The sequence below is a fragment of the Talpa occidentalis genome, unplaced genomic scaffold (assembly GCF_014898055.3).
Source record: "Talpa occidentalis isolate TD23 unplaced genomic scaffold, MPIMG_talOcc4v2.1 talOcc4.17, whole genome shotgun sequence".
Lineage (NCBI taxonomy): Eukaryota > Metazoa > Chordata > Mammalia > Eulipotyphla > Talpidae > Talpa > Talpa occidentalis.
In genome coordinates, this window is record NW_023601754.1 from 57,924,277 (window position 1) to 57,948,487 (window position 24,211).

At 63.8% G+C, this 24,211-nt stretch overlaps 1 protein-coding gene across 1 annotated transcript; it reads right to left on the bottom strand.

The window, feature by feature from the left end:
* Positions 1-1,510: 1,510 nt before the first annotated feature.
* Positions 1,511-23,194, bottom strand: DAGLA (diacylglycerol lipase alpha). The gene is made up of 19 exons (XM_037517691.1): positions 23,037-23,194; positions 22,564-22,775; positions 21,351-21,452; positions 20,807-20,945; positions 17,745-17,832; positions 15,946-16,080; positions 15,348-15,425; positions 13,473-13,597; positions 10,186-10,339; positions 9,878-9,961; positions 9,720-9,797; positions 9,214-9,294; positions 8,322-8,464; positions 7,923-7,991; positions 7,513-7,585; positions 6,364-6,560; positions 5,547-5,676; positions 4,932-5,119; positions 1,511-3,677 (listed from the first exon to the last, which is right to left on the bottom strand). Exons 1-19 carry the CDS (start codon positions 23,129-23,131, stop codon positions 2,726-2,728), a joined length of 3,123 nt encoding a protein of 1,040 aa, XP_037373588.1. The 5' UTR covers positions 23,132-23,194; the 3' UTR covers positions 1,511-2,725.
* Between the last annotated feature and the right edge of the window lie 1,017 nt (positions 23,195-24,211).

Genomic DNA, 24,211 nt, shown 5'->3' on the forward strand with positions numbered 1-24,211 from the left:
CTTAGCACTGGGGATTGGGGTGGGCACAGTTATACCAGCCTGGTACCCTAATTGCTGGCTCTGTGGTGTGGGGCAGCAAACTTACACTCTCTGAGTCCCAGGCCCCGCAGGGAGGGAAAAGGGGTGAACAAATCCCACCTTTCAAGCCAGGCTGAGGATCCTCTGGCACAGCTCACAGGCCGCCCCTATTCAGATGGGGCTTTGAGGGTCTTCTGGTCCTCGCTGAGACTCCAAGTGTAGTCCTGCCCCGCCAGGGCCTCATCAACAGCATGGAGGCCCGTCTCAGAAGGCCCCCCAACCCCAGCAGCCCCACCCCCATCCCATCTATGGGGAAGAGAGGTCACGCAGGCAGCCAGCACGCTTGCATCTACATCCAGTTTATACACAGCTCTATACAATATACAGAAACCTTATATACAGATATATTTATAGAATAAGCTATATTAATTTGTCTCTCCTTTTTACAGCAATATTAGTTTGGATCTTTCATACATTAAGTACAAAAAGTCGTGGGAGAATGGCACGCAGGGTGCAGGCATGTCTGGGAGGCCCGGCTGCGCCCCACCCGTTGCATATGGAGGTCACCCAGGTCCCTGGGAGGACAGGCCAGCAATTGGCCAGAGAGCTTGTGCTGCGGGTCTGGGGGACAGAGGGGGAGACGTCTGAGCCGCACTGGGCGGAGGGGGGTGGCTCAGACCCCCCGAGTGTGGTATGGGAAGGGGGCAGAGACCGGCAGCAGGACCGTCCTTTGGGAATGAGGCGGGGAGAGGGCCGGCGGGGAGTGGGGCGTCCAGGGCTGAGTCCGAGCCTACCCCAGCCCCAGGCTGCAGCCTTGGGGGTGGGGAGTCTGTCCCTGATGGCTCAGTCCTGGGTCTGGGTGGACAACCCGCCCAGCTTTGGGGTGCCAGGGCCCACCTAGGTGGAGGAGAAACGAAAAGGCCAGACACCAAGTCTCTCCCTGCTGTCTGCCGGGTACCTATTGGAACTCTACTGATTTGCAATTTGTCCCGTGTGAAATTCGAGGAGCCACTGGTTGGGTCTTGCTTTGTGCTGGGCCCAGGCTATGCCAGCAGCTGGGCTTCAGCGAGGGCTGGGAGGGGGCTGGTGAGGGGCAGGAGTCAGAGTGAGGGAGCCCAGCTCCCGGGTCTCTGTGCCCATGAGACAGCGGGTGGGTCGGGGCCCGGGGCAGGTCTGGGCCCCAAATAACGGTGACCATAAGGTGGAGGGTCTTGTCCAGGGGAGCCTCGCTGACCCAGGGAGGCAGTGGGTGGGGTCGGGGGGGACCATGCCTCCAAGGAGACGAAGGCACGAAGAAGGGGCAGCCAACGCCTGGGCACACAGCAGCTCTCCTACCCAGGGGGCTGGACAGCAGGTGAGACGGGGACGAGGGGAACAGGTCAAGTCCCTGACACTGAACTGGGCCCGCGGCCCCTGCACAGGCCCTTGTCAAGGTTACGGGCTGTTTTCTTGGCAGGCTGGACGGGTGGCAGGCAGGCGGGGGTGGGGGTGGGTGCCCAGCAGCCCCTTCCTCAGGACGGGCGCACACTCATGCACATGCACACGCACGCCCCACGCTAGCATGCACGACCTCCCCTCTGCTTCCCAACCCAGCAGGGCAGGAAGCCCTGGAGAGAGGCTACGGGCGTCTCGGGCTGAATCGGGACAGCCCCAGAGCCCCTGGCCCCTTCCCCAGCACTGGGCAGGGGTTTCTAGCCAGGCCCCACCATACCCCACTCTTTGCCCCACTTCCTGCCACCAGGACAGTGCCGGGGGGAGGAGGGGAGAAGGCCCAGGCCAGCGGGAGCCGGGGGATGAAGGTGTGTTTGGTTTCAGGTCCCAGAGCCTGACTGCCTAGGTGCAGAGGGGAGATGACAGAAAGGGGCCAGGTGGGATCCTCCAAGGGAGAGGGTTTGGGGGCTCTCCTTCCTCCCAGGGACTGATCCTGCAGTCAGGGGTGGTCACACCTGTGCCCTCCACTCTGAGAGGGCAGGATCCCAGGGAGCAGACAAGCCAGGAGGTAAAGAGCAGGTGGGGCAGATCTGGGTGCCCAGGACCCACGGGAGGGATGGGTGCCTGCGTTGCAGGCAGCCGGCAGAGAAGGGGGGTCCTGATCCCACCCTTCTGGGCCCATGTCTGACCGGGGCCCCTGGGGGCTGGCCCCTCCCTGCTCAGAGGGGGCACTGACGAACACCTGATGCAGGGGTGCTTGCAAGCCCAGATCACCTCCCGAGCCCAGCCCAGTAGCCTCTGTAAACATACACAGCACTGTGGGCCACCATGGTTGGGGGTTCACCCAGGGGACTGGCCAGCAGGCACCAGATCTGGGGGATAACCAGGGCAGACACCAACCTGGACTACAGATGAGAACGTGGAGAGGGGGCTGCTCTCTGTCTCGGTCCAGGGAGAGCAACCAGTGGGCAGTGATGGGGGTCAGGATGCCCACGCCCATCCTGGAGCAGGGGCTGCCAAGATGCCCCCGGGGGCAGTCAGGCTGAGGGGGCCTACCCGGCACGCTGCTCCAGGCGTCCCCCTGCTCCACACCTCTCCCCATCATTCCCAGTCTGCTGGGCCCAGATCCCAGCCCCTGGGCTCTGGGGGTCCTAAGCTGAGGTAGGGATGCGGACCCCCAGCTTGACAGCAGCGCCCCAGGCTGGGCGGAGGCTAAACCGGCCCCAGGGGGCCTCTCCTCAGAGCTGCCTGGCCGAGCAGGCAGCCGCCCTGGGCGCTAGCGGGCCGAGATGACCAGCTCATCCTGCTTGACGGGGCTGGCCCCGTGGCCGGTGGGGGTGGAAGTCCGGATCTTGTCCACCGCCAGGCACTCCTGGCTGCTGAGGCCCGTGGGCGTCAGGTCCATGAGCTCGCCCGAGGAGCTGAGCGGGAAGGAGGGCGAGAGCGAGATGCCTGAGGAGGGGTCGGTGGAGCCAGCAAAGAGCCTCGGGGGCTTGGGCACCAGGTTGGGCTCGAACTGGGCGCGGAGCAGGATCTCCTGCTGGCTGGGGGACTTGGGGCCCTCGGCGTAGTCGCTGGTGGGGCTCTCGGGCACCACCATGCAGTAGAGGTCCTGGAAGGAGCTGCTCTTGCTGTCCAGGTTGAAGAGGCTGTCGATGAACTCGGCGAACTCCAGCACCTGGGGGCTGGGCGAGTCCCCCAGGCGGCCATTGTGCAGCGCCAGCTCCCCGCGGGGGGCCGCCCCCCCGCCCCCCTCTTCCTCCTCCTCCACCCGGGCCACGGCGCTGGGGGGCCGCTCGGGGGTGGCACCCCCGCTGCCCAGGGGCGCCTCCAGGGGCTGCGTGTCCTGCGAGTGCTTGGACAGGCTGTCGGCCGCCAGCAGCTCGGTGCGCGAGCTCAGCGACGGGTTCTCCTCGGGGATGGCGGGGTCGATGTAGAAGAGGTGGCCCTCCTCGCGCTCCAGCACGGCGTGCAGGCTGGGCGAGCCCCGGATGCTGCGGAAGCCCGAGGAGCGGCGCGAGTCGAAGCTGTACAGCGACTCCGTGTCCGACAGGCTCTCCATGGTGGCCAGCGGCGCCCGGCGGGCCTGCAGCTCGGCCGCCAGCCGCTCCTGGGTGGACAGCAGCAGCAGCTCCACGGGGTCCTGCCGGGCCGCCGCCGCCGCCGCCGGGGACAGCAGCCGCCCCTCCGAGAAGCCCTCCAGGCTCATCTCAGACTGGGACTTGCTCCTGCAGAGGGCAGGGCAGGGAGGGCGTGAGACTCAGGAGGGGCAGAGAGAGTGACCCCCAGCGCCCAGGCTGCAGGGAACTTGGGGAGGGGGAGGAGGGAAAGTGAGTTTAGTGGTTGCTGGTCAGTTCGGGGCGGGGAACCCTTAGTTCCAAAAAACAGCTCCAAGAACCCAAGATAAAAGACAAGGGGCCCTGTTGGCTGGGACAGGGTCAGGGTTCTGAGGGTTAAGGCCCCATGGGGAGCACTAGGCTCTCGGAGCACTGATGGGGCGCCAGGGTCCTTGTCACTGCAAGGGGGACTGAGGTCCGGGAGGAAGGGGGCTGCTGCCCAGAGCCGCGTCCAGGGGCTGCCCTCCCTTTCAGGGCCAGCAGCGAGAGCTGCTCTGTACCCCTCCCAGGGCCCCATCAGCGGGGTTCTCCCGCCTGTGCCATGGCATGTGGTCCTCTGCTAGATGGGGAGTAGGGGCAGGGGCCTGGGGGGGAGTCCTGCACGGTGCACAGTAGCCTGCAGGGGGTGAGTGAAGGTCTCGGGAGTGGGGGTACAGCAGGGACTTCGGCTGCAAGTGGACACTGACTCCTCCTCTGGCCATGCAGGAGCACGATGCGTGGACAGCAGGGAGAGAGCAACCACCCGGGCAGCAACCGCCCTCTCAGCAGCCTTGGGGTCAGCTGGGGTCCGGCAGGAAAGGTCCCAGAGAGGCAGGACGATCCCTTCTTGGCAGAGCCTCCCTAAGAGCCTGACAACCCCACTCCTGGCAAAAGGGTGTGAATATGGACTGCTCTGCGTGTGTGACCCTCGGGTGTGTGTGGTGTAGTGTCTGTGTCTGTGTGTGGGGTTCCCGGCACAGGTGCCTCCATGCGTGCACACCCACGGCTGCGTGTGAGCATGTCCTCTGTGCGTGCACACTTATGTGCCCATGTCATCTCAACACAAACATACGTGAGGGTGTGCAGGTGCTGGACCACCTCTTGGGGTCCCAGTAGGCTTGGGGGAACCCAAAAGGATGGAGATGGGTCCATGTGTCCCTAGATGCCTTCTAGCCCTTGTGGGCGTGGCAAGGACAGGTTGTGGGGCTGAGGAAGCACAGCAGGAGAGATCCCAGGCACGGGGCTCAGCTCACCCCCTCCCTTGCGCAGTGCCATGGAGCAGCCGTGCCCCAGCGTGCCCAGCATGCCCCTGAGTGCACATGTGCACGGGCACTCTTGCTCTGGGCCCACACTCGTCCTCTGGGAGGCTGGGGGGTCGGGGCTCACCTGACGCTGCTGTTCCGGTGGTCGGCGGCGGGCAGCTCCAGGGCGACACCGGCAGGGACAGGGGGCCCTGTGGGCAGTGGCTGGTGCTGGAAGATGAGCTCGGGGGTCAGGTCCACCTCAGTCGGGCTCACCATGATCTTCGCGGCAGAGAGCAGGGCGGTCTTCCCCTTGTTGTAGTTCTCCAGCACCTGGGGACAGGACGGGGGAGCTGGTGGTGGCGGAGGGGTGACAATCATGTGGGGGGCAGGGAGGCAGGCCAGGCACTCAGGCCAACAGAGCCTTTGGGGTCAGCGGGCACCCTCTCCTCCTCCCGGAAATATGGGTCTGCCCCTGTGATCACGCTTCACCCACCACTGCGAGGGCCGGAGTTCCCTCTCCCCGTGGTCAGCCCTTCCTCGGTGGGCGGGTGGCCACTGAGACGGCCCAGGGGGCCTATGGGGCCTCTGAGCTCAGCCTGCCTTAGGGACAGGTCCCCAGGGGTGTCCTAAACTCGCCACCCCTGGCCGCATGGCAGGAGCAGGAGTGAGGGGGCCCAGGCCTGAGGGGCCCGCTGGGGACTCAGCTGGGACACGGGATGGAGACCAGGGTGTGAGGCGCCGCGGGGCTGGGGCTCACCTTGTTGAGGCCCTCCATGACCACGTAGGGGAGGTGTTCGTGCAGCATGGCCGGCGAGATGATCACCTCGTTGAAGGCCTTGTTGTCGCCCCAGATGGCAAAGTACGTGGGTTCCTCCTGCTCGCAGCAGCTGAAGGGACATGGTGCCAGCGGGAAGCTGCAGCCCTGTTCTTTGCTCTTGCCCAGCAGGGTAGGTCAGTTTGGTGGTCCCTGCCTGGCTGGCCCACAGCACTGTGCCCCCTGCTGTGTCACCCTCAGCCGCTGTCCCAGCCAGGAAAGGCTGAGCCGAGCCTTGGCCATAGTCCCTGTGTGGCCCCTCACTGCCTGGGCCACTCTGCTCTGCCCCCATAGGGGGCAGCTCGCCAGCCTCTGGTCAGGGCAGGGCAGGCAGCCCACGCTGGAAGGAGGGTCCAGGCCCAGATCCCCAAAGGAGCACAAAGAGGGGGGATGCCTATTGATATGCCCTCTCCCTTTCTCTGCCAACTAAGCCCTCACTGGTGCCCAGTGACAATGGAGGTGTGAGCTGGCTACGGCTAGGGTGACCCCCAGGGCATTTACTTTTAGAAGGAACACAAGGGGGTTGCTGCCCTGTGGGGGCCACCAGGGAAGGCCTGATACTGGGGGCAAAGGCCAGATCTGTCAAGAGAGCACCCTGGAGTTTGGCTCTGGCCTTGTGTCCCACTTCTGGGCCAGGGCTGGAGAGGCCAGTGTCTGCCACAGCCCTGAGGGGTGACTGAGCGCAGGCCAGCCTGTCCCCCCACCCCCCGGCCTCTGCCACTTCCTGGCTGATGGGGCCCAGCGGCACCGCAGCACCCACCAGCACTGCTCAGCTGGGTGGTTGTGGACCACGTGGATGATGCGGCCGGGCGGGTAGAGTGGGGTGCTGGCCGACAGGGCGATGGTCAGGTCGCTGGGGTGCGTCCAGAGCCGCGTGCTGGCCAGCGTGGTCACCTCCACCTCCTCAGGCAACTCCGACTTGGGGATGCACTTGGTGGCCCCCACGATGATCCGCCACTATGAGGGGCAGGGAGAGGGGACAGAGCTGAGCCACGCTGGCTGGGAGGCAGGGGCAGAAGGGTGCTCAGAGGTGAGGGGTGGGAGCGGGGTGGCTGTGGGGCAGCGGGAAGGGCGGTGTCCTTTTGAAGAGGCAGAGGCCGAGGGCCTGGAGTTGGGGAACTTCAGGCTGGCAAGGGCCGGCAGACCCCAGAGGGGGAAAGAGGCCCAGAGAGGGAAGGGCCTTGTTCCAGGCCCCTGTGCAGGCCAGAGGCAGGGCTGGCTGTGTCTAGGGTGGTGCCCAGCCACTGCGCTGGCAGGTGCAGGGTCCCGCAGGTAGTTTCTCCCCCCTGGAGCAGCTCCTCCAGGCGGACACAGTGCCCAGGGCCTTGCCTGCCTTAGCCATGGCACCAAAGCTGGGAATAGAGCAAAGCGGGCTGGGATGGTGAATGGGTGAGGGTTGATGTGGGGGGCACAGAAGCCACTGGTCCAGTCAGCCCCTCCTTCCTGCCTCGGGATGCCTGGCCTCAGCACCCCACCCTGGCCCAGCATGCTGGGGGCCATTTGGCCACAGGAAGAAGCCCCATTCCCTCCCCAAAGCTGATCAGCCCTCTCCTCAGCTGCAGGGAAAAATCAGAATGAACTGCCCCAGGCCCTCCTGCAGGAGACGCCTCCCAGCCTGGGGCCTCTTCCTACCCGGACTCCTGTGTGACCTGAGGGGACTCAGGGGGCCTGGGCTCCAATACTCAGCAACAACTTGTGTGAGTAAAGCGACTCCCTTACCCACTCTGGGCCTCAGTTTCCCCATCTGCTCAGGGGTGGGGTAGATGCTGAAGGTCTGAGGGCCTGGGGGGTCCCGTGACACCCTCCACAGCCCAGCCGGCCTCACGTGCTGGGGCCTCCCCGGCTTTGCACCCAGGGATCAAAGAGGAGCGAGGCCAGGGCGCCGGGTCCAGGAGGGTTGGGTGCTCACTTTGGGCTTGGTGCTCCGTTGCAGGACATCCAGGAGCTGTCTGCGGAAGCCTTCCAGCTGGGAGAGCCCGATCCTGGGGGTGGAGAAGACGGGGCGTCAGCCTGGCCTGGCCCGGGACTGGAGAGGTGTGGGAAGAGGGGCAGGCGTACACGGGCCCCCCGGACACAGCTGCCCGGGCCGCACTGGGTGGGGGGAGCTGCTGCCCAGCAGGGCCCAGCCAGGGGCGGACAGGGGAGGGGAGGTCAGGCAGGGCGGGCGTCCTCGGGTGTCTCTTGTCCTGGAGCCTGAGGCAGGGAGGGGCTTGGGGACGGGTGGGGCAAGGGGATTCTGAGTGAGAGACATGGTGCAGGGGTGAGGCCCTAGGAGGGAGGCGCAGCCCCGGCGGGAAAGGTGGCGAGAACAGCACGCACCTGGGAACCAGGTCTTTGCCCAGCACCACGGCCGTCACGAACTCCTTGGAGTACTCCATGGCATCCTCGCTGCAAGGAAAGCAGGGGGGCTGAGGGGGCAGAGGGGCCTCAGCTCCAACTCGGGTGTGGAGGGGGGTTTCTTCATTCAAGGCCCCCTGGGGAGCTCACAGGAGCCAGGCTGGGCCTCCTGCTCCCTGCCCCACCTTCCTACCAATAAGACGATGCCGGGAGTAGATCCCGGGGTCCCCCTGCCATTTTCCAGCATCCCCATGCACACTCTCCACCTACAAGCTCATTCCCAGACCCCGCGTGACCGGAAGTCAGATTGCCCCTCAGTCCTGAGCCCCACCGGCCCCGGCCCCACCCACCCAGCCCTCCCAGAGGGCCCAGGGTGCTGACCTCAGCAGGCCCCCCGGTGGGGAGTAGGCAAAGCACTTGAGGGTCGGGTACTGGGGGCGCAGGAGGAAGGAGAGGATGGCAGCGGTGCCTGCGCCCAGCGAGTGGCCAACCACGATCAGGCCATAGTGTTTGGTTCCTCGGCCCTGGGGACAGAATCGAGCCTGAGCGCCCCGCCCACTCCTGTCAAACTGGCTTAGCTGACACCAGCGAGGCTGGGGCTCCCCCAGAGTCCTGATCCTGCCTGCGCTGCGCAGTTGCTGGGTCAGAGGGGGAGCCAAGCGAGATCTCCAGAGACCACTTCTCAGGGGGACAATACTAGCGAACTACTCATCCCTCAAAATCTTGCTCGGAGGTGACTTCCTTGGAGAAGTCCCTCCTGATTTCCCAAAGAGGCTCCCGCCCCCCTGCTGCCTCTGCTCCTGACACAGACCTGTACACGCAGCCATCACGCCACGTGCCCAAGCTGGTGCAACAGCATTGTCGTCGTGGGCCACCGACCTCACCCCTGTGAGCCGATGATCTCCCAAGGCCAGGGGCTGCTGTGCTGGCCTCGGGAAGGGCTGCCGGCAGCATTGTGGAGCTGCCTGCACAGGGAGAGGCCAGTGGGCAGGGCCCAGTTCACCCCCACAGGCAGCACCTCTAGAATTATCTTCTTTGTCTCTGCTCTAAATTTTGGAAGCCCCCAGACATCCCTGTGCCTGCGGTGCCTGGCTCGAGCAGGTGTGGCCAAGCAGGGGCACCCAAGGGCAGCTGGTACCAAAGAGGAAGGGACCAGGGGGCGTGGGAGGGGCTGAGTGAGCAGGGAGCCTGCCCGTGGGGTGCTATCCTCAATCTGTAACCCTCCGAGGGACAGCGAGGGTGGCCAGTGCTGGTGGCATGGAAAACGCCTCACCAGGTCTCGTCCGAACGCCTGGGACAGGACCATCTCTTGCTCCAGCTTCTTCTTGATGTACTCAGCCGAGAGGACCATGCCCTGGGGAGGGGGCAGAGGAGAGTGTCGGGGCAGGGAGTCCTCCTGGGACCAGCAAGGCCACCGTGGTCAGTGGCTCACTGGCCCACATGTCTCCGCTGGTCCTCACAGCAGCCTGGCTGTGGGGCCGGTGGACGCATTTCCATTTCACAGATGGTGAAACTGAGGTTCGTGGTCTGTGTTTAACAGAAACCAGAATGAACTCTTCCCAGCTGCCTCCACAGGCTCTTCTGGAACAGGATTTGGGGTGCACAGGGTTGTGGGAGTCCTGGTGGGTGGGCTGCAGTGGACATGCCAGCCAAATCCACACCTCTCTTGACCCGTCTCTCCCCATGAGCCCAGAGAGTCCAGCCCCTCGCCCCAGTAACAAGGCGGGCTTCACACTGGCGGGGCAGGAGGGCAGGCCAGGGGGACCCACGGGAGGGTACCTTGTGTCCCAGCCAGGTGCCATGGTGTCCCTCCACAGGGAGGCGCTCCGCGTCGCCGGTCAGGTCCGTCAGGGCATCCTTGTGGGGGAGGCGACAGGTAAGGGGCGGGGAAGGGGGAGGCGGCCAGCCTTGGGGGCTGGGAGTCACCGGCAGCGTACCTTGGGGGACAGGGTTCCCCGGATGCTGATCACCACCTTTTTCTTGTCATGGTCCACGGCCACATAGAAGGGGGTTTCATACACCTAAGGGGGAGGGCAGCTCATGAGCCTGATGGGTTGGGGGCGGGGCCCGGCCTCAGCCTCTCTCCTTCCAGGCCTGGAAATCCGGCTCCATCAGCCGCTGACCCCTGCAAGGCCAGGGGCTCCTGCTAGCACGCTGCCCACCCAGCCCGCGTGCCCCGGCAGAGGGACTGCAGAGAGCACAGGGCGGGTGCCGCCCCGCCTGCCCAGACGGTGCTGGCCCTCACCGCGTCGTGGCAGGAGGTGTAGACGATGTCGACCGCCGTCATGTTCTCGTCCAGGAAGTGGCGCCGGATGGCGATGGCGTTGCAGCCGCAGCAGTTGTCCTCCTCGATTGTGACTCCGGGCGCGAACCGGGGCCGTGTGGGGCACAGGCAGCACCTGGGGCAGGTGGCACAGCGTTGAGGGCCAGGTCCCTCGATGCAGCCGTTTCCTCCCACCCTTCTGGTACCTGCAGGGCCCTCCCCCAAACCGCCCTTGCCAAGCAGAGGTGGCCCCAGCCCTCCTCCCGCTTGGCCTCCTAGCGGCCTGCAGCCACTGGGTCCTCCTTTCTGGAGGCGCTCACTCTGCTTGGCCAGAGCACCTTACTCCTGGGCTCTGCGGGCCTCCTGTGGGCCCAGCCTCTACCCCAAGGCCCATGGTCCTCTTCCCTCTGGCCACACTGGCTCATGTAGTCTTCAAACCCCACCAAGTGCTAATGAGCTGCCTGACCTGCTCCTGACTTCCATGGGCCCCCCCCACAACTACAGGGTGGCAACCTTTCCGAGCCCCAGCCCGACGGCCACCCTTCAGGCCTGCCGGGTCTGCCACCTGCGCCCTCGCACACAGGCGCACGTGCAGCCACATCCGGGCGGTCAGGGAACACATCATTCTGCCCTGGGTGTCAGGATGGCCTCTGGCCTGGCCCCCTCGCCTAGCCTTGCCCCACACCTTCTCAACTCAGCAGCCAGGTGAAGGTAAGTCACTCCTCCAGGATGAAAGGTGGAGTCAGCTGGGGCTGAGGGCCCTTCCCCCTGCCTGGCCCTGATGCCCTTGGGCCACGTGGCCTTCCCGCCTCCCCCTGGACAACTTCCACGTCCTGCCTCACCTCTCTGCACCTGGTTCCCTCAGCCTGAAATGCTCCCAGATATCGGGCAGCCCAACTCACTCCCTTCAGGCTTCTGTGCAAACAGGACACCATGGTGAGGCCCCTCAGCCACCTTGTCTCGCCCAGTCAATACCCTCCTCGGGGTGGCCTGGCTTTCTCTCCTCTAGAGCACCCACCCGCTCCCACACGGCACTTCCAATCTGTGTGCTGTTCGTGCCTCCGTACCAGGCCCTGGGCCCCACAGGGCAGGCCTTGCCCTGCCTGCCTCAGAACAGGGGCCCCAGCACCCAAAACAGCGTCAGGCACACAGTAGGCTCCGCGTAAGAAAGACCTGGGTGAGCAGCCAGGCTGGGTGGCAGCGCAGGGTGCAGCTGCTCCTCCAGCCACCAGAGGGAGCCAGCACCCAACAGATGGGGGCCCAGAAGCCGGTGCATGTGACCTGCGCCTGCCAGCTGTCAGAAGATGACAGCTGAGATTCTATTAAGAATCCTGGATTTTGGTGCTGCTGAGAGATTTGGCTTCACTCAAGCAGCACCTGGGGGACCATCCTACCTTCCCAATGGGGAGAGGTGTCATTGAGAACACCTAGGGTCAAAACAAGCCTCTGAAGCCACCAGGTCTGGGGGTGGGTGACCATCTCCATGCACACTGGGGGTCCCCTGGCTTCTGGGATGAGAGTCCTCACTCCCACCAGTAGGGGGCAGGCTTGAGTCTAGAGGCCGGGAGCTGTCAGCTCTCTCGGACTTCAGCCCTGTCCTCCAGCCTGAGCCTGAGGCCACCAGAGTGGCCTTGGGGACAGAGCCTGGGCTCAAATTCTTGCTCTGCTGTGTCCCTTCTTGGGGGGCACTCAGCCATCCTAAGCCTCAGTTTCCTCCTCTGGAAGAGTAGGTGCTGAGCTGTCCTTCACAAGGCAGGTGAGAGATGCAGAAAGGGCCTGGCACACAGCAGGCACTTAATAAACGCCGGCTCGCCTGCTCTCTGCACGGGTGACCTGAGAGTGATAAGGCCAGTTGCCTGGACACTGGGCCCAGGCACCTTCCAGGGCAGCACCCTGCCCACGGGCACCCAGCCCACAAATCCCGGGCAGCGCTGGGGCTGAGAGGGACCTCCTAGGTGGTAAGGCCAGAGGCGGTTAAGCTCCTTGTGGGATGGTTAACCACTGCCAGTGCAGGACCTGGTGTCCAGGTGAGCGAGCAGCCCCCTGCCTCAGTGGGCACTCAGTCCCTGGGCCGCCGTGGACAGGCAGGGACTCCGAGGTGGGGCAGCCTCTGCCCCACAGACTGACTTCAGGCTGCCTCTTCTCCACTCCCAGGAGCCTGATTCTTCCAGGAAGGTCCTAGATGGGCCCTTGGGGGTGGGGTCCAAGGACCAGCTGCTTGTCACCCTGCTGCACCATGAGGCTGACAGAAAAGCCAACCTCTCTCCTGTCTGCAGAACGCCAGCTTGCCTGCAATGGCTCCTGTATGTGGCGAATGGCAGAAACAATGACTGTCTATACAAAGATGCCCACACCTTGCCAGCAGGTAATGGAGTCCTGTGGGTCCCCGGGCACAGGACTCCTGGGTCCAGTGCTCACCTGGGAGACATCTCATCAACCCCAGGGTCTCCAGGGTGCTGGCTGGAGACATGAGGAGGAGAATGGGGGCCTGGTTCTCTGGGGGACCCTTTGCCAAGGGGGTGGTGAGAACACCCAGTTTCCTGCAGAGAGGAAGGTGTTTGGCTGCGGAGCCCCAAGGGTGCAGCAGCAGGATGGAAGCTGCCTCCGGGCAGGTGGCCTTTCCAGAATAGGGTGCCCAGGGAGCTGTCCTCCTCCTGCCTGGGCTGACGGCAAGGCTGGGAGGGAGGGGCCCATGGAGCTGTGCCCTTCCTGGCCCACTTAGGAAGGCACCCCCAGCTGGGGCTGAGGCGGGCCAGTTCCCCATGAGCAGGGATGGAGTCTAACTACAGGCCCTCTTGACGCTTTTCCAGGACTTCCATGGATCCTCCATGGATCAGGCCTCTCTACCAGGGAGGCCCTTTCTTTCAGAAAGGCAGAGTTCAGGCAGGGGGCCAGGAGATGGGACACGCGGGCAGAAGAGAGGGGTAGAGCGGGTGGCAGGGAAGCAGCAGTGCCAGGCACTGGCACTGGGTTTCACTGGGCCCTCCCAAGCAATTCCTGGCGGCGGTACTACCACCCCCATCTACCAGACGAAGACTGAGGCTCAGAGAGGCAGACGGACCTTCCAGAGGCTACACGTGACAAAGTGGGGATTCAAATTCAAACCCAACTGCATGATTCCAAAGCTCTTCCCAGCCCAGGCAGAAGCCGAGCCGGGAAGACAGAGCCAGTGCCTGCCTAGGAGAAGCCAGACAGGTGCAGGGAGGCGGGCAGGGTGGAAGGGCCTCCAGGGGCCGACTGCAAAGGTGGGGCAGGGCGTGGGTACTCACGAGCAGGACCGGGCCAGCTGGCACAGGCCGCAGGCCGGCTTCCGCATCAGGTACATGGGCCACCCGTAGGCGGCCAGAGCGAAGAGCATGTAGTAGCAGACTTCCTTGTAGCGGAGCATCTCTTGCTGGAAGAGAGGAGGGGGGAGGGGTCACTTCCTGGCCCTTCCAGCTGCAGCCTGGGGGCAGGCAAGGGGGTGCCCGGGGAAGGCCGGTGGGAGCTGCGCTGCAAGCCTCCCTGGAGTGGGGCCCCTTCCGCCTTGGCGCAGGCCGCCCCTCCAGATGATAATTGCATTTCCCTAATTATCTCCATGCAACCAGGGCACGAATCCTCCCGAGACCTGTCCTGTTGTTCCAATCTCAGAATTAATGATTTGGGGACAGAAAAACACTCGGAGCACTGGATCGATTTCCTCGCCTGCTTTCCTGGAGAAGAGGGGGCAGTGTGCGTGGCAGTCGCCCTCCGCAGCAGCTGGTCTGGGAAGGAGCTCTGGCCCCGAGCATCCCCCCTCCGGTCCGCCCTCCCAGGGGCGGGGGGCCAGGCCTGAGACAGGCGCCGGGGACAGACCCACGGACACGCTTGGTGACCAGAGTGGGGTACCTCCCTCGCCCCGGGCTTCTTTGTGAGTTGGAGATTCTGGCTTGAGTCACAGCTCCCCAGGCGTCGGGGCAGATTGGCATCTCTGGGGAGAGGCGCCGGTGTGGAAGGAAGACACAGGCCGGGGCTGCTGCCGCCTGCCAGGCTGGGGGGGTGGGGCGGGCACACGGGTGTCCCAGCCCAGCGGCTCCCAGTGTCCGGGCGCCGCGGGCACTGGAGGGCTCCTCACTTAGAGGGAATTAGTCACCTTGTAAAACTTAAAGAGGGTGATTAGTCATCGTGTGAAGTGAAGTAGGTACGCCTTAATCAGGGCCCAGAGGGGAGGCAGCGTCCCCGGCCGCTCCTCTGCTCTTCAGGAACGGCTGGGGAAGGCAATTATCCTCTCTCTGTGTCGGAGCGCTCCGCCGGCTGTGGGGCAGGGCGCTGGCAGCGGCTGCCAGGTGGCAGGCAGGGACACCGGCACGGCGTTGGAGGCTGGGCTATGGCCTCTGCCCACTTCCTCTGCAGGGCAGGGATGTGGGGATGGGGGTGGCCGGGCCCTGCTGCAGCCTGGCCGTTCTCCCGGAGGGGACACACTCCTGTTTCAGGTGTCAGGCGAGAGGAGATTGTGAAGGCCTCTCTGGGGGTGAGAGGCCAGGGATGGATCCTTCTGCAGCTTCTGGCTGGCACCCTGTGCTGGACTGGACTCAGGATGGCTGACCCCCCTTCCTCCACCTCCATGGCGCTGGCTGGACCAGGTGCTGCACCACCAGCCCGGAACAGCCTCGTGGAGTCAGGGGCCCCTCAGGGCCACAGCAGCAGGCACAGGCAGAAGCCGCTTGTGCATCTGGGGCAGGGCCTGGGCCAGGGGTGCCCCCTGCCACAGGGCAACCCACCTTTGCCAGTGATAAGCTTGGTTTCTACGGGTCACACTGGGTTTCTACTAGAGGCGCATGAGAAGAGTACTGAAAGGAGCGCACGGCCCAGAGAGCTGGGTCCTCTGACCACAGGGCGGGCAGCAGCGACAGCAGCTGTGCATCCTGGGGACGCACTTGGTGGTCCCAGAGGCCGGGACCAGCCTTCTGAGGGTGGCTGGGCCGCCAGGGTTTTCATCTGCCGGCCTGCGTGATGGGCGTCCTCGGGAGGAAGGGGGTGAGAGCTGAGAGGCTGTCTGGGGAGCCAAGGTGGGGGTGTCTCATGGCAGAACAGGTGGAGAGGGCAGGGGAGCTGGGAGGGGGTTGGCCAAGGTTGTTCAGGCAGAAGGGGGAGGCCGCGGCCATGGTGGGTGGATTCTGACTTACCGAGTTCTTCAGGTCCAGGTACTTGGTGTTTCTGGTCACAGGCATCCCGGACAGGAAGGCCAAGATGTCATTATTGGCCTGTAACACAGGGCGTGGTGGGGAGGCAGCTGAGAAAGGGGTGCAGGCCCCGGCTCAGCACTCTGCCCATCTCCCCAAAGCCCAAAGGAGTGTGTCATCTCTAGTTCTCCTCAGCCCCCTGATTTTCCAAACTGTAATCTCTTCTCATTTCCAATAATTTCCAATAATTTTCCCCAGGACATCAAACCTCCAGTGTTGCTAGCCCAGGCCAGGAGGAAACACATTTTGTGTGAGATTGGGGGAGACCCTCCCCAGGCATGGAGTATAAGGGGGTGGGATGGAGAAGCCAATGCAGGAGGCTAGAACAGGAGCTGCTGCACCCAGAGTCCTCTGGGATGAGAAGCTCCTTGTGGCCCTCCCAGAAGGAAGCAGCCACATGGGGCCCAGCAGAAATCGCACAGGAAGAGCTGGGACTGGCTGGCTGGAGGGACAAGTGGGGGCACTGAAGGGGGGGCCTTGGGCCCAGAGAGTGCACAGAGCCGGGGAGCCAGGGCAGCTGGGAGGCAGCCGAGGCCACTACCTCGTCCAGCACGGCGTTGCGCTTGGCCCGCTGCCGCTGCCGGAGCAGCACCAGGCCCGCGATGATGTCGGATGGCACAATGTCAAGGTCCCGGAAGAACTCGGCGAAGAGGTAGGCGATTTCCGAGTAGGCATCCTGGGAGGCCGGGGAGGCAGGCAGCAGGGCAGGGGAGCAGGAGAGGAGAGACCAGGCGTCACTCCCCCGCTGGCGTCACTCCGGGCGCTGTGGGCGCCCTGCGCACACTCGCCCTCCTCTGCCTCTAGGCCTGACCCACCCTGGGTGGCCCTGTCCTGCGCCCAGGGCCCCCCACACCGGGCGTAGCTGCCTCGGGTCACCACTGGCCCTTCTCGACCTCCACCTCCGCTCCTCTCCTGGCCTCCGTCCACATGCAGATGCCAACTTGAGCCACTTCCTGTTCTTTCCCAGAAAGGAGGACACGGGGCCCGCGAGGCTGGGTTTGTCTCTCCCCCAGCCTTCTCTCTAGCAGAAGAGCCGAAACGAAGGGCCTGGCTGCTTCCTCCCCTCACGGAACTTCCCCACTTCCTGCCAGCATGACCTTGAAAGGGTTCCACGGAGCCGCCCAGGTCTCGAGCTGAGACCTCCATCTGCCCACAGCTGCAGGCTCAGGGCCCCCACCGTGTGCCGGGGGAAGGTGTGATGTAGGCAGCGGTCCCTGGCTTCCCGGCAGCCCTGTCCTCGGGACAGCGGGACAGCGTGGGCCTCAGCCTCGGGCAGGAGGCAGGCAGCTCTGAGCCCGCCCCTGACTTCCTCACCCCCTCGTCCTCACAGCTGCTTCCCACCCTGTCGGGCATGAGCTCACGGTTCTTTTGCCCTGGGCTCACCCTCAGCGCCTGGCACTTGTCGGAGGGGATGAAATCAAGGTTGCAAACTCACAAACCTAACAGGGCCCAACAGAACCAGCAACAACTTGGCGCCTTTCCCCCTGAGTGCCTGGTGGGGGGACACGCCCTCCACAGGCCTGGCAGGCCCAGCCCCCCTCTACCAGGGCTCCCTGCCCCCTTGCACGGCCTGCCTGAGGCCCAGACCCCGGTCCACGGCCTGTGAGGGTGCTCCCCGCCCACCAGGGATCCTGGGGTTGGGCTGGGGCGGGGTGGGGGGCTTTCTTACACTCGGTTACTCACTCTACAGCTCACCAGGGGCTTCTGGTGGGAAGGAGCCACTCAGGCTTCTGGTGGCTTCCGTGGAGGGCACTCTGCTGTCTGGCTCAGGGAGGAGTAGTCTCCTGGCCTCACTGGCTCTGGCACTAACTAGCTGTGGGGCGCTGAGCGAAGCACTCCACCTCTCTGGGCCTCCGCTGCCTGATCTGCAAAATGAGGGGTGGGACTGGGCAATCTCTGAGGCCCTGCCAGGGCTGGGGGCTCTGCCCCCCTTCCCCTCCAGGGGCGGTCCACGCTGACTCTGCCTGCCTTCCTGACAAGGACGGCCCACGCAGGCACTGGATAGCCCCATGGAATCGTCCAGAGTCTTTTGCTGCTGGTGATAAGCTGCTCTTCTTTGTCTTCAGGCTGCCCTGATTTCTGAGGCTTTCTTCTAAGCTACGTCCCAAGGGGGTCTAGGAAAGGTCTTAAAATCTTCCCGGTGCCTTGACAGCCAGGGCTGGGCTGTGTCACATGCTGGCCCTGCCAGGGCCGTGGATGATGGCCTGGTGTGAACTGACTGTCACCCTGTCCCTGCTCAAACCCAGCTGCCTTCTACCAGCTCTGCCTGAGGAGCTGAGGCCGCTGAATGGCCGGCCAAGGCAGGATGTGCACCCCAGGGAAGCGACCCCCGGTACTTACTGACTGGGAATCCTTTGTCCGAGTGCAGCAAAGAAACACTTTGAGCCGGCGCGACCAGCTGGTGGCCTGACCCTCCTCTAAGCGGTGTCTGCAAAGGGGGAGAGTTGGTATGTGTGAGGTCAGAGGGCTGGGCCAGAACAGCCGGGGGCCCTGACGCTGGTGAAACAGGGCGGCCTGTTCCCAGGACCCCACCGAGGGCAGGGGAGTCTAGGGGAGAACAGGGCCGGGGCCCAGGCCCTGCCAAAGCTGGGTGGCCAGCGGCCTGGCTGGCTGCCAGCGGGGCACTCCTGGCAGATTCCCGCTGGCCTGGGATGGTGTGTTCCCCTGGCTCAGGCTGGGCCCGTTCCGGGCTTTTGGCAGCCAACACTAGCAGGCCTTGGGGGCTCTGGCTGGGGGCCCAGAGCGGGGGCTTCTCTGCAGCCAGGTATCCAAAGGCTCAAAGCCAGAGCCCTGAACAAGGCAGCAGGGTTCTGGGGTTCTCCACGGCTGGAGCAGACCAGTCAAGAGCCTTGCCCCCCTGGGAAGGGCTTTCAGAGACTTGTGTTCCCTGTTTGGGGGAGTTTAAGAAGCTGGTTGAGGCTGTGAAATTACCCAGTGCCTTGCATCTGTGACCTTAGAGGGGAGAGGGCACCCACTCTTTATCTGCAGGACTGGCCCCTCTCCATGCCCACCCCCGGCCCCTGTAGTCCCGGCTGCTCTGTGAGGGCCCTTCCACAGCCAGGGGCCCAGAAGTCAGTGTGTCTGGAACATCAAGGTAATCGAGTCGACATTTCAAGTGTCCATTTCCAGACCCAGCAAGAGAGGCTGACGTGCCCTGGTGACATGCGCCTCCCGCCGGCCCTGTCAGAGCCCGATGCTGGCGGTCGCTGGAGATGGGGAGGCTGTGAACGCACCCCAGGCACTTAGCGTCCCTCGGGATGGCAGGCCGGCCTGCACTCTCAGCCCTCCGGGCTCTTCTCTGGCTAAAGGTTGCTTCCTGCCCCCAGCCCTGGTCAGGCAGTGAGTGCGCCACGAAGGCAGGACAAGTCACAGGGCAGGCAGGGCCTTCAGGGCCGCAGGGGGTCAGGAGAGGGTGTCAGAGAATGGCTGTTTGGGGGACCTGCTGTCAGAAGGGACTGGGGCAGCCTTACATTCTAAACCGACATCCACCGCCAGGGGCCTGACAAAGGGACAGCCTGCTGGCCAAGTTGGGCTCTCAGAGCATCATGTTCTTTAACCCTTTTAATCTAATGGCTTTCACAAGAGAATTTCCTGCAGGACCTTGGGCCGCGCAAGGGCTGACTGCACACCGCCTGCACTATCCTGTATGCCCACCAGGGGGCAGACGGAGTTGGTGGCTGCATCCAGCCACCAAGGTGGGGAGACATCCAAGTCTGCACAAGTTCATGGACCCAGAGTCCTCTACCCCAGGCTCTCTAAAGCGAGTGGAGCATAGACACCCCCAGGAGCAGCAGGGAGGAACCCATCGCCCACCCCTCACCTAACTTCGCTGCAAGGAGAAATGACCAAGGATTCAAGCAGCTTCCCGCCTTCCAGAAGCGAGAACGGCCCAGGGGTGGGGCGGAGGGCTGTGTGCTTTCCCGACCCTGGAAGTGGATGAGGGTCAGCAGGCCTGAAAATGTCCTTGCTAGAAAAGCTGCCTGTTGGCTTCAGAGCAGAGAGAGGGTTGGCGGGTCACCAGACAGGTTACCCTGTCCGCCCGGTCCTGCCCGGTGCCGAGAAACCACAGCAGGTCGGGACCTGTGGGCACTTGGCCTCTTACCCGCCCTGGGCCTGGAACCGCAGGAAAACTTTCAAATTAAAATGCCAGTCGCTGCCAACCCCCAGCTGCACAGCCCTGGTTGCCCTGGGCCCCAAAGGCAATTACCCAGAGCCAGAGGGGAGATTTTATTCCAGGGCCCCAAGAGCCCAGAAACCAGGTCAGGTGTGGGTGTGGGCCCAGAGTGAGCAAAATGGGGTGGGTGGTGGCCAGCAGCACTGAGAGGGCAGACAGGCAATGGGACCGTGGCTCCAAGACCTGGCATTTTGGGCTGGGACATGGCAGCCCAGGCGAGGGTGTGGTGCTGGTGCCGTGCCTGGCTGACCTGGCGGGACTAAGGAAGGTGGGGAGAACTCTGCTGGACAGGGGGCCTGGGCAGCCCACTCCCTTGGCTGAGGGCTCCTGCACCATCTGGGCTGGGCATCAAGTGCCCTCTCCACTCCCCCAAGGGACCAGCCCTCTATAGGACTGGTACGCCCCCTCTGCAGGATGGGTCTCACAGTCACCCCAGAGTCGACAATGGAGCAAGTGGACCGAGGGTAGAAGGGGCTCGGTGTGGGGCTCGGTGTAGGGCCCGTCTATCTCAGAGTAGAAGCTTGATTAGCGGGAATTTGTGACCCACCTTGTAACCCCCTCCCCCCACCTTTTCTTTCCATAACAGGAACGACTGTGACCTGGCCTGGATGCCAGCCTTTATTTTCTCTGCCATGACATGGTCATCTCTCTCCTATTTAAAACACTGTGTAAGGTCTGCTTCCTCCAGGAAGCCTTCCTTGATTACCTTCCTCCAGTCTATTTCACCCCAGAGGCAGCACAGCCTAGTGGTTAAGAGCAAGAACTCTAAACTGCTACAGCCACACTGCCAGGGTTTGACCCCAGCCCCATCACTGACTAGTAGAGTCACCTCAGGCACGTCTCAACAGCTTTCTGTTTCCTCATCTGTATTTGGGGGATGATGATGGAGCCGTTGTAAGTGAACAAGCCCATGCACCCGCACACCCTGCTATGACTATGGCGGGGGCTGCAGGAGGGAAGGTGACGGCGAGGACCACCATGCCCTGAGCACCAAGCAGCTGTCTGCCCAGTCTTCAACATGGCACAACTCCTGAGCCTCACCACGGTTGTGGCTCCCACTGTACAGCTCAAGAGACCGAGGCAGGAAGGTGCTCAGTCTGGGATGGGTGCCCCCAGTTCACACAGGTCCAGATGCAGTTTTGGAGCGTGGGGCCAGCCTTCTGGACACAGGGGCCTCGTCTGGGCTGCCCACCCCAGCAAACCCCAGGGGACGGCCCTGCTGACTGACCGCAGGTTGTAGGTCCGCAGGTTGCGCTGCCTTCTCTTGGTGGCCCTCAGTTTGACGAAGGTGCGGCCCGTGGGGTCGAAAACGCAGAGGACGGTGATGCAGACGCTAAGGATGACCACCCAGTTGCAGACGACCATCCCTGCACGGGCAGTGGTGGGAACAAGAGGAGGAGGTGCTGGGACACCTCACTGGTGCTGGGGTCTCCCCCCACCCAACTGTTTCTGGGACAGACAGCAACTCCAAAGCCTCCAGGTCCCAGCCTCTGGCCACCTGCTGCCCCTTGCTGAGGGGCAAGGCCCACCCCTGGCATAGAGCAGGCGGCCCTGCGGGTTCCTGAGGTGCTGGGAAGCCCTCAGCAGCTGCCCAGGCAGCTCTGCCTGTGTCACCCACATGACCCAGGTTGCCTGCAGCTGATGGCAGACCCCAAGGGGAAGCTAGGGCCTTGCCTGTCAACCCGCTGGGCGCCCCACAGAAGGGCCTCCCCCTAGTGGAGCCTGAGTTCCTCTTCTCTAAGCAGGCCCTCCCCCCTGGACTGCTCACGTACCCAGGGTGACGTTCTTGGCCGTCAGGTCATTGCAGGAGGTGTAGTACTGGGTGAGCCAGACGATGCCCACAATGGCGTAGATGAACTCGATGACCAGAATCGCTGCAAGGAGAGTGACTGGCTGCAGGGAGCTGCTGTCGTCTGCTGGGACGGGCCCTGGGTGTGGCCTGGACCTTCCTAACCTGGGCCTTGCCAGCTTGGTGACAGACCCCCTCAGAGGCCCAGGGAGCAGTCCCCCACATCTGTATTGTTGACATGGACCCACAACCTATTGGTGCCCCCCAGCTAGTGACTGCCAAGGCGGGCGATGACAAGGCCTGCAGGATTACACCTGCCAACTCTGGGGTCAGACCTGTCTTGGGCCTGTGCGAGACTTAGACCAGGAGTTCATTTCACAGAAACTGCTATTTCCCAGGATCAGGCCTGGGCACTCGGGGCAGGAGGGGAGAGGAGCCCCAGCAGCTATGGGTCAGGCAGTGAGCAGAGCCCAGGCTGGGGAAGAGGGCGGCTCAAAGTCCTGGTGCCCGGGGGCGCGGCATGGCAGCTGGGAGCGTGGGCTCTGCAGCCAGACGGCCTGGGTTCCCATCTCAGCTCAGATACTCATTGTGAGCCCGAGGAGACTAATGCGCCCCTTGGAGCCCATCTGCAAACAAACGGAGGCCAAATAGCTCCTGCCTGAGTTATCAGGGACACGGCTCGCTGGGAATGGCCTGGAGAAGGCTGGAACCCGAGCCCAGGATGAGGCCCAGCCTCGCCTCTGGGGAGGTAGAGCAGGCCCCTAAGCGCTTCCCAGGAAAGGGGGGTCTGTTTGGAGATGGATCTCAAAGCAGGTAAAGAGAAGCACGCAGCGTAGGATGGGGTGGGCAGACTGTTCCTGTAAAGGTATCGTAGACTCTGCAGGTCCGGGTCCGACTCTCTGTTGCAACGACTCAGCTCTGCTCAGGTCGTGCAAAAGTGTCCAGTGTGTGTACAAATGAATGAATCTGGGATCCAGGAAACCTTTATTTACAAAAACACACAGTAGGGCAGTTCTGGCCCTGGGTCCAAAGTCTGCCCTTCCCGGTCTAGAACGGAAGCCCGGTGAGCCTGCCGGTTCCTTGTTGTACCCAGTGCTGGCACCTCATCGACGGGGCCTGGACGCGTGAGGGAGCCCGGGTGGAGGGTGGAGGAGGGTGGTCCAGAGCAGCCTCCCACCCAAGCTGGTGGCCCTTACCCAGGCGCACGTAGAGCACGTACTGCATGGATTCGCGGGGCTCCGTGTAGAGGATGCCCCCGCGCATGCTCAGCCAGATGATGGCCATCTCGGCGATCATGCAGCTCAGCAGGATGCCCAGGTAGCCGCGGCCGTGGTCCACCAGGTTCAGAGAGCAGGCCTCGTGGGGATTGTAGACCAGGCCGAAGAGCACCACGGACAGGATCACAAACCTGGGGGACACCAGGTGAGAGTGAGGGGCACCGGCAGCCTGGCTTCACCGCGACTGGCATGGAGTGCCTCTGAGGACATGGCCAGACAGGGACAGGGACATGGCAGCAGGGTAGGCAGCAGCTCTGCCCAGGGTGGGGCCAGGTCTCAGGTGCCAGGCAGGGTTCTCTGGACCCTTGTGGGGGCTGGAGCATGGCCAGATGGCCGGAAAGCTCTTTGCAGCCCTTTCTCTAACCCAGGCCTGCGGCGTGTCCCAGACTCACCAGGTGGTGTGCAGCAGGAAGAGGAAGATGGCTGGCAGGACGAGGTCATCGCTGCCCACAGACCAGCGCCTCCGGAATACCACAATCCCGGGCATGGCTGGCGGCTCTGCGGAGGCTCAGCGGGCCTGGCGCTCACCTCCTGGAACACAGCAGAGGACCCTGTGGCTCCTGTTTCACGTGGCACCCAGGGGAACCACACTTCTGTCAGATGTGGCCGGCAGCACATGCATCTCTCCCTGGGCTCTCTCCCTGGGCTCTCTCCAGGTCCCTGAAATACTGCTCCATCCCCGGGCAGCAGCCGAGTCCCACCCCATTCACTCCCAGAGCTCACATAAAGGACTCAGCAGCCAGACACTGGCTCCAGCCTTATTCCTGCGGTGCCCCAAGACTGGCACTGGTCGCTCAGGATTGCTCAGCTTTATTAAAGATCTGGGCTCAACCTCTGCCTCCCCTCCATGGGATCAGGGGAGCCCTCCACCCCTATCGCCTTTCTGCGAGACCTGGCCCAGTGCACACAGTCCTGGGGGGATTCCCGGGGGTTCCCAGAACTGGCCGTCAGCATGAACAGGCCAGGGCAAGGCTGAAGGCCATAGGGCAGAGGGGCGCGTGTGTGGGGCTGGGACAGCATGGAGGGAGGGGCACCCTGCGCACAGTAGGTGCTCAGTAGATATTTCTGGAATGAGGTCTCTAGCTCCTTGCCCGCGGGCACGCCTGTGACTTGGTCTTGCCCCCAGCTGACAGAAAGCCCAACCGCAGCTGCATCTCTTGGCAGGAAGGACGTGCTAGATTTGAGGTCTGGAGGATGGCCGGGGCGCCCAGTCCTCCTGCCGGAAGGCTGGCGGGTGAGCCCTCCCGGCAGGTCACCCACCTCCCGCAGCCACACCCCCCACGCCCATCAAGAGCAATGTGGTCTTGACAGCCCCGACCCCAACTCTAAGTAGCTGGATTCGAATTTGCCCCAGCCAGCTCAGGCCAGGGAGGCACACCGGGGACCTGGGTACCCACTCCACGTTGCCCCAGGAACAAGGGGAACGACACAGACTGAGATGACCCCACCGTGGGTGGGTCCTGGGAGGTCTTGGGGAGGGGCTCCGGGAGAGCCTGCTCTGAAGTGCGCAGAAGCCCTGCCACGGGGGCTGGGCACCCCACTTGTGACCGGCTGCCCCCGCCGGCTG

What these genes read in the sequence shown, in the direction of transcription:
- DAGLA (XM_037517691.1), bottom strand. Translation starts at nt 23,131, where the DNA reads ATGCCCGGGATTGTGGTATTCCGGAGGCGCTGGTCTGTGGGCAGCGAT. An exon ending in GCAACGCCGTGCTGGACGAG is followed by an intron (nt 15,426 to 15,945) that starts GTAGTGGCCTCG and finishes CCTGTGTTACAG; the next exon opens with GCCAATAATGACATCTTGGC. An exon ending in AACGGAGCACCAAGCCCAAA is followed by an intron (nt 6,561 to 7,512) that starts GTGAGCACCCAA and finishes TGCCCCTCATAG; the next exon opens with TGGCGGATCATCGTGGGGGC.